Source organism: Festucalex cinctus, chromosome 21 (assembly GCF_051991245.1).
Source record: "Festucalex cinctus isolate MCC-2025b chromosome 21, RoL_Fcin_1.0, whole genome shotgun sequence".
Lineage (NCBI taxonomy): Eukaryota > Metazoa > Chordata > Actinopteri > Syngnathiformes > Syngnathidae > Festucalex > Festucalex cinctus.
This window is the reverse complement of record NC_135431.1, coordinates 2,909,329-2,918,353: the sequence shown is the minus strand read 5'-3', so window position 1 is coordinate 2,918,353 and position 9,025 is coordinate 2,909,329. Positions and strand designations below refer to the sequence as shown.

The following is a 9,025-nucleotide window of genomic DNA, read 5'->3' as shown; positions in this document are numbered from 1 at the left end:
CCGTTCTTTTATAATTGACAGCAGAAAAATGTAGGTTTGCCAAAATACAGCCATTTCTCCCATGGACTCTGAAACTGTGTTTATTTCCTATAAAATGGGGCAATGATGTCATCTACCGGTGGTTGGGCATCAGTAAAGTTGTTTCCAAGTTTGATATTTACAGTGGAGCATGCTCAGATTCGCCCCCATTTAGCACCGCTCTAAAAAATACAATTGACAAGTATACTTGTCAAAGGCAGTGAATGAGTTAAAAACGACGCATGTTTTGTATTTAAATATGCAGTGGGTGTTATTCTTATTTCCGCGTGTTTAGTTTTACAGTTAACGCACACTTGGGATGTCATTTAACAGCTTAAAAAAGGACGCTTGGGGAGACAACAGAATAACATGTGCTACACACTTGCTAGTTGCTAATGCTACGCAAGCACAATGGTGCATTCCGGGTACTTTTCTTCGCTTATAACATTTTAAGGGCGAAAATAATTGGCCAATTGACCGATTGTTTTGGCAAATTTTTGAAGGGCAATAATCGGCCGATTATAATCGGTGGCCGATTAATCGGTCGGGCCCCAAGTCAAATTGCATGATTAATTATCCAAATCCATTCATTTCACTGGGAAAACATGATTTGAGAACTACTTCATGACATAAGTACTCACATATACTTACAAATCTGATTAATCTATTTTTTGTTGTTGCATATTTCAGCTAATTTTGTAGGGTCCCCCCCACCCCAATGGTGGGGAGGAAAGACTCATTTGTCATGTTGCATAAAAGGAGGGAACGGCGCATATCAGATTGATGAATGAGGAGGCTCATGTTATCTGGACTTGTCAAGAGAAAAGGGCGAGAACATGTTAGATAAACACGTGCATTTTCTTTTCAAGGAAGCACAACAGGGTGGACGTTTAAGGTGCATTTTCATGCACGCAGTCAGGCAGTCGAAAATATTCGGTAATAAGAGCTACCAGGAAAAAAAAAAACCTGATTACTTTTTATTGCCACAAGGTATAATTAATTGTAGTATTATTGTTAATTTGTAATGTTGAACATGAAGCAGTAAAAATGAGTCTTTCTAATGTGAGGCTCTGCTGCCACCTTGTGGCTCTCACATACTTATGATTAACATTTTTAATTATTCTAACAAATTTAATCTTTTTTTAATAAGACGATGGGGATCATTATGGTTTTGTTTTTGCCTTTTTTTTTAAATTTTCTAATTGCTTTTTGAAATATCAGTTTCTTAGTGTAACAATAAAAGATCATAACGGACTCATCTCAAAATGATAAAATAATCCATCATTTGAATACTGTTTTATTCATCTCATTTGAATACTTTGTACAGTAAATCTCAAATTGCCTAATTGTTTGTTTGGCTGGACAGCCAGCAGATGGCGCTCTTTGTCCACTTCATGAGACATTAACAGAGCACAAATATGACTCTACGGATTATAGTGCAGCCCTCACATTTTGTAAATAATTTATAAGATAGTTTCATGGGCCAACACTGGAAAAAAAAAATGCGAACTGCTACAAAGTAAAAGTAGTAAACGGTATAAATTTAATATTGCTGTAAAATACCTACAACAAAAGTGAGTAAATCTCAAAGTGAAAATGTCCAAATTTATTTATGTACAAAAAAAAAGGGAGGGCAAAATGACATGAAAATGGTCATGTCAAACCAAAATGGCTGACATCCTATTGGTTCTCCACTTTTTTTTTGGGTGGCATGATACCAAATTTCATCTTGCCAAATAAAACTGGCTTAATTTTGATGATAGAAAATCAAGACTAAAAAAAATCACCAATTTTAAAATAGCAGACTTCCGATGTCAAAATGACTTGACTTGACTTGACTTTTCAGGCGTGGATTCTTCAGACTCTTCTGTCTGTTTACTCATGTTACAACATTTCATATTACTAAGTCAAACTGGCTTTGAGGACTTAATGTTTTCATGAAAGCTATTAAAATGTTGCTTGCAGCCATCCACACGCACGCACGCCTAATTATGAATTCTTACCTTTAAGGGATAAGCAGAAACTCATCACGCTAATGTGTTTACTGAACAAAAAGTCAACTTTAAGCTGGCCTTCTTGACCCTTGGCAACCTCCGTGATGTTGCCATGGCAATAGGCACCAACTCATCATGAGTTGACGTTGGCCCTTTTGAGACGTAACCCGCCTCCGCTTTTGCTTTGATTTGCGTCGCATAACAAAACGACCTTGGCATCCTCGTCTTGATGTGAGGACTTAAGAGGAAATTAAAAGTGGAGACGGAGCCAAAAAAAAAAAAAAAAAAAAGGCGGGAGATCAATATCGGGCCCCCGAGTAATTACCCCGCAGCTTCTCGGGTTGCTAGGAGATGAGAGGCAAGGCCGTCATTTACAATCATTAAGATTGTTAGCCAGGAATATAAATTATTGTGCTCTTTTGTTTGTTATGATTTCTCTCAAACGAAACGTACGCGGACAATCGGACAAGCGGCAGATGGAGGGAACTGGATATATCATATTTTTTACTGCAAATGTCTGTATGGTTACATTTTTATAGTGTTACTATGAGTGTATTTTGGAGGCTATGAGAGAACGATTCTAAGCATTTTTTTTTTAAACGCAGCAGCATTATAGATAATGCTTGTCACTCAGTATTAACACTGAAATACATATTTCGTGATGGATACTAATATGCTTGGTTAATTAAGGCATTCACACATTGTTCATGCGCAACAGAACTACGCAAATGTTGGTCTCTCAGTATCGACAAAACATTTTTGGCACATGACAGCGCAAATACTCGTCTCAGAATTTACATAATTGTTTTTAAAATTTTTTTATGCAAAATAGCATTCATGTTTATACCTAGCCTCACAGCAATGGCTTATTTTTAATGCATTGTGTGAATGCTCGTCTCCCAGCATGTATAAAAAAAAAAAAAAAACATGTTTGACAATAATTATCATTGGTGTGAATGCTCGTCTCAGCATTTACAAAAACATTCTTGACGCACAATAGCAATAGTGTGAATGCTTGCATATGCACTTGCAAAAAAAACAACATTTTTGACTCACAGCATCGCATTTTTCCATCGACAGCAGCATTAGTGAGAATGCCGATGTCGAAGAATTTAACACTAAAAAGCATTTTACGATAGAATACTTTCACTCTTAGCATTCAGGTATGCACAATTAATGCGAATGCTGGACTTTCAACATCGTCAAATGAGGATGAGCGCTTTCAGGGGTGTGCTGTACCTTTAAATGGAGAGGGGAGAGCGGCAGTCAAAAAAAGAGGTGTTGGGGGGGGGGATTTGTAGTGAGCGCTTTCTCTCAGTCTGCTTGAGAACCCATTTGACCAAAAGAAAGAAACATCCAGGAAACTACAATCGTCTGTTCCGGGAATTTCAACAATTAACTACTGTTAATTTCACTTTTTTTTTTTTTTTATGAGCGCCGGGTGCCCAATGAGCAGCGTCACTCCTGAGAGACTTTTTAGGAGTGTTAGTATTTTGGATTGTGTTGACTTTGAATTGCTATAAGTGCTCGTGAAGCAAATACCATGGCAGAGAAGGAGGGGAGCATGGTGGGGGACAGCTTGGGGGTCAAATCCGTCCCCGCGCCGGGGAGCGGCGGCGGCGTGGTGGTGGAGGTCCGCGAGAAGAAGGGACCCCTGAGGGCCGCCATACCCACAATGCCTTTCCCCCTGGCCGTCATATGCCTTTTCCTCAACACCTTCATACCTGGACTAGGTAAGTTTGACCAACATTATTTTTATACTTGCATTTATATTTGCATGATAAACTCAACTTTATTGACAGAGCACTTTAAAAACCAGAACACGGTGTAATAATGATAATAATGTATTATAGTTATAGGCACCTTTCTAGACACTCAAAAACACTTTACAATTTAAAAACGATTACACAATTTAAAAACGAGAATTATGTAGTTGTGAATTTTGCACGTAAAAATGTGATGTAAAATACAGTAAACAACCTGCCGCCCAAATTGCGGGTTCAGGCATTTTTGTTGCTGTTAATATTGAGTGTAATTCCACTATCGATCACTAGATGGGGCCAACATATTTAGTTTGAGACTGCATTTGAAAGAAGAAGAATGAAAACAGGAAGTAGTCGTTTTTGTCGGCGATGATCGAACGTCTTGCTGTATAATCCTGCTTTTTACGCCAACAGAAAGCGATGGCTGTCGGTTCATTTTATAATGTACATCTTTGGGCAAGATTATTATATATTATGAGATAAACTCATTAGCTTGAAAAAAGAAAAAAAAACAGGATTTGTTTAACTGTAAACACATTGAGGGATTTGTACACATTACACAATCCTGTATAATGGCGTTATCAATTGCTCTTGCTCTCTCGCAGTACATTGAAATGTGCTTGTATGATTTTAAAAATGTGTTTTAAGACCTTAGAAAAACAAATTAAGTGCAATTAAAGAGATGCTGACTCACTGTACGCCGTCAACTGCGAAGAGCTGCGTTAGCTCGCAAGCTAGCCGGTGGATCGTGCTTCTCGGTCATGGCATCGAGTTCCACGGTGACCTGGAGGTACAGACGTGTAGGATTAACAAATATGCTAGCTAGCTGTAGTAATATTTCATTAACGCTTGAGTGGGGCGCAGTTTCCTTCGCGCAATTGCGACTAGCAAAAAAAACGACACAATTTATTTCATCTTTATTCGACGAGGAGCTCTTTTATAAAGAGAGACCCGGGAAGATAACAATAACCGTAACTTAGTTTTGTTGAGTCCAAAGTGAATTAGAGATATCTGCAACATCGTTTTTTTTTCTCGGACAAAATGATGTGACTTTTGTCATTTAAGGTTTCTCATTTGAGAGATCTGCAAATAACTTGCAGATACCCACTTGTGAATTCACGATTATCTATTATTGTAACTTTTGGTACACTTTGGTGGATCGCTACGTGACGTCAAACGGAAGAGTGAAGTCAAGTTTATTTATATAGTTATAGCATTCATTAAAAAAAAAAAAAAAAAGTCTCAAAGGGATTCACAAGTCCACAGTTCATAAAAATCTAATTCATCCCCTGGTCGAGATGCTTAGACAGTCTGTAGATGGGTTATGAGGAAGAGGAACATTAAAATACAGTACATTAAATTGATACTAATTTTTAATATATGTCATGTATATCAACTACATAAAAATACAAATCAATAAAAAAAAAAGATAAAAATATACAAAATTAAAAAAAAATTACTTATACATTAAAGTCAATAATGATTTTATTTCCAATGTGCAAGAAAATAAGAAATATGAAATAAAATATGAATACATTATCATATTTAACCATTAATTTAATTACATTAAAAATAGAGTAACAATAAAAAAAACATACATGAATTACTAAATTAATCTGATAAAATACATTTATTAAGAGAAATATATTTAATAAAATTACATGAGTAGATAAGAGTGCACATTAGAACATATACATATTGACTATAATTACATTAAATTAAATATGTTTAAATACAAAAATAAGAATACATGTATAAACCAATTATTTCATTAAATTAAAAACACTAAATGAATTGATTACGGCACATATCTAATAAAATGTTTATTTTAGGTAAAATTATCTTAAAAAATAAAATCCAAAAATAAAAATATTTATTTATTACATTAAAAATATATATTTTTGGAACCTATATGTGGTGTGAAGCGGGGTAAAATAAATAAAATCAGACAGATTCTATACACAAAAAAAAAAAATTTAAAAAATGAAAAACCTCGAATGATTCACTTTTTCCCTTTTCGCCGTCACATCTCCTTGAAAATGTCACAAACAGACGTCTGACTACGAAATCAATTCAAGGCGTCCGAGGCGGCCCCGCCCCCAACGGTCACGTTCCCTTTCCTGTTGGCGGCCATGTTGACTTGACATGTCGTCTTGCCTAAATTGTCCCCAGCACCTGTACACAGCGCGTGTGTGTGCGTGCGTGTGTGCGATTTGCCTGGATGCCTTGACATTTCATTGAATGGCCGCCACCAGTTGCCATGACAACGCTGTCTGAAAATGAATACAATTCAGCTGTGCGCGCGTGTGCGTGCGTGCATGCGAGTGAACGCAGCATGTTTTTTTCGTTCTATCCAACCTGGAGGCCAAAATAAAAATAATCCGATTTTATTATCTGTAATTATATTTGGAGACCAGCATCATCTCCTGTCCATTTGTGTGTGTGTGAGATACACAAAGAGAGTGCATAGTCACTGTTATTAAAATGACAAACATAATACCCATAATGTGTCATATGTGCATCATGCCGAGTTCTCAATACAGTGTTGCCTTGGAAATGCCGTTCAATGTGTTCCAGCCTTCAAAAAAATAAAATGGTGTTTAGAATATTTGTTTTGAATTTAAAAAATGTCATGGACATTGTGCTACTCCTTCTAGTTTGGGCACCTAGGCCACCAGGGGGCAGTAGAATAAAGGCATACAGATCTACTGTCACAACTAAGCTGCAGTCATAGTAAACGTTCGTCACTGAGGATAAAGAATATATGACTAAGACTAGGGATCGGCCGATATTCAGCATTTTGACAAATATCGGCATCGGCCATTTTGAAGAATCATACGGCTGATAATAGATCCAATCCAAAAATTGTGTTGGTTTCAGGGAATTAATTTAAATGTAAATTAAAAAAAAAAATGTAAGTTTTCATTTTCATTTTTGCCGACCCTGGGAACTCTCTGCACCTTCTGTTTTTGTTTCAAATTAAAACTAGAATAAGTAAAAAAAAAATAAAAAAAATTAATACTTCAGATATTTTGAAATTTGAAAAAAAAAAAAAAAACTCCCAATATTTAACCGTATACTATAAACATATGCTTTAAAATTACTACTACTACTACTAATAATAATAATAATAATAATAATAATAATAATAAAGAGCTGGAGTATTTTTTCAAAATTTTGATGTTAATATTTTCACTTTTTAGTGAAAATGAATAGCGGCTCCAAATATCGGCTATCGGCACTCTCGACTGATAATAATCAGTATTGGTATCTGCTACATTGCAAGTTTGAAAAGAACAACTTTCACTTTCTACTAAAAGAAACCCCCCGCAATGCATTGTGGGTAGCCGTTCCCAAAGTGATCTATTGTCTGCCTTGACTTCTCCCGCTCGTCTCTTCCTGTCTTTTTTTTTTTTCACGCTCCGTCATTAACCTCCCACACGAGCGGTGGGCGCTTCGGGAGACGTCTTTGTGTAATTATAGTCATTAGTCCGGCTAATATCTGGACGCACAAGACGTCTCCCACATGCTCGCTCGCTCGCTCTTAGATCATTATTACAATTGGAGATTTATTCCTTTCTATTGCTACGCTCTCTAATTGCGGAGCTAAACGCACGACTGTGGGCCCCCACTCGAGATCGCGTCAGAGAAAATTCTAATCATTGTGTCTCATTCACCAGCGGAGCATGAGTAACAGTGATCGTAAAAAGCTCATTAAGTCAGTTTTTCTTTTATTTTATTTTTTTATGCCCGCATAACTACACGTTTGAGATGCCAAAATATATCCACTTAATGCATACGTGCGTACACTCACAGAAGACGACGAGGCGCTCTAAAGCGGCCATGCCAGTGCCAAGTCCGGGTCTACATGCTAAGTTGTTTTTTTTTTCCTTCGTGCTCTTCGGTATCTTTCTTTCGCTCGCTCTCTCTGTGACGTGCACACACTCACAGATGACAACTAGGCGCTCTAAAGTGGCCATTCTAGCGTAAAAGTTATGTGATATATTTCCTGATATATTCACATATTCCCATATTCACATTCCTGGTGAAAACAGTGGCAAAAAGAGCTTGTTGCGACATGGCCCTGGTTGATCTCTTATACTCTGCTGCCACCTGTAGGCCGTTTTTGTAATTACTACCATTTTTTTCCACCCATTCTCTGCAGTTGAGAGGCTGCATCAAAGCCTTTTGTATGCTCTTGAATAATAATAAATAAATAAATAAATAAATAAAAAAAACAACGTATAAATACGTCTTTGGGACACTTAAAATATTTTAGATAGAACGGATTTATACGTTTTTGGGAGCAAATGAGTTAAAGATCCCCATCATTGGCGTGGCGGACCAGCCAGGATGCCCTTTTATTTTTTTGTCTCGATCTTATTGGTGTATAAAAACAGTTTGTAAAACAAAGTGAATAATTGGTGGAGCTCAAAGTGTGAAATGAGTACTTCATGCACACGTCCCACCTGCTCCGACTGTTGGATTCCACTAGCGTGACAAGAAAAAAAAAAAATCCACAAACGCCCACCATGCCTTCCTCACGCTGGCACTCTTTACTTTTGTCACCTTAAAAATCTCAAAATGATCCACACGGCTGTTTAGAGAATTTCATCATTTGGACACAGAGTGGAAAAAAAAAAATCTCCATTATAATCATGATGCTGTGGATCACATCATATTGAAAATTTGCACCGCAGGTACCTTGGTCTCGGCCTTCACGGTGCTGTGCGGCGCTCGCAGCGAGCTGGCGGCCGAGCGCGGCGTCTGCTGCGTCTTTTGGCTCAACGTGGCGGCGGCCCTCATCCAGATCGCCACGGCCGTCATCATGGTGGGCTGGATCATGAGCATCTTCTGGGGCATGGACATGGTCATCCTGGCAAGTCAGTCGCTCGCTCGCTCGCTCGCACGCCGCCAAACCACATGGAGATGAAATCGTACGCGAGATGAAAAGTCTGCTTTTTGGGTGTGAGACATAAAAAAATAAAATTAAAAAAAAAATTAGTACAGTGACAATCCCTTGAAACACTTGCAACTCAAAAAAAAAAAAAAAAAAAAGTAAAAACCAGTTTAAGCATTAGGATTTATTCATTGCAGCTTTTTCTGGTGTGTGCAACGTCGCCACATAGATGCTATTCGTTAGCATGACTGTGACGTTTCCCATCATTTGTTAGCATTAAGCTAATGGCAAACTACGCTTTTCGGGCAAATTATGTGCTTATTTTAAATTTATAACATGTCAATCTTTTG

The 9,025-nt window shown here is 37.4% G+C and overlaps 1 protein-coding gene across 1 annotated transcript; it reads left to right on the top strand.

The window, feature by feature from the left end:
- Positions 1–3,328: 3,328 nt before the first annotated feature.
- stum (stum, mechanosensory transduction mediator homolog) lies at positions 3,329–8,779 on the top strand. The gene is made up of 2 exons (XM_077511376.1): positions 3,329–3,745; positions 8,476–8,779. The coding sequence occupies exons 1-2, from the start codon at positions 3,556–3,558 to the stop codon at positions 8,706–8,708; spliced, it is 423 nt and encodes a 140-aa protein (XP_077367502.1). The 5' UTR covers positions 3,329–3,555; the 3' UTR covers positions 8,709–8,779.
- The last annotated feature ends 246 nt before the right edge of the window (positions 8,780–9,025 follow it).

What these genes read in the sequence shown, in the direction of transcription:
- stum (XM_077511376.1), top strand. Translation starts at nt 3,556, where the DNA reads ATGGCAGAGAAGGAGGGGAGCATGGTGGGGGACAGCTTGGGGGTCAAA. An exon ending in CACCTTCATACCTGGACTAG is followed by an intron (nt 3,746 to 8,475) that starts GTAAGTTTGACC and finishes TTTGCACCGCAG; the next exon opens with GTACCTTGGTCTCGGCCTTC.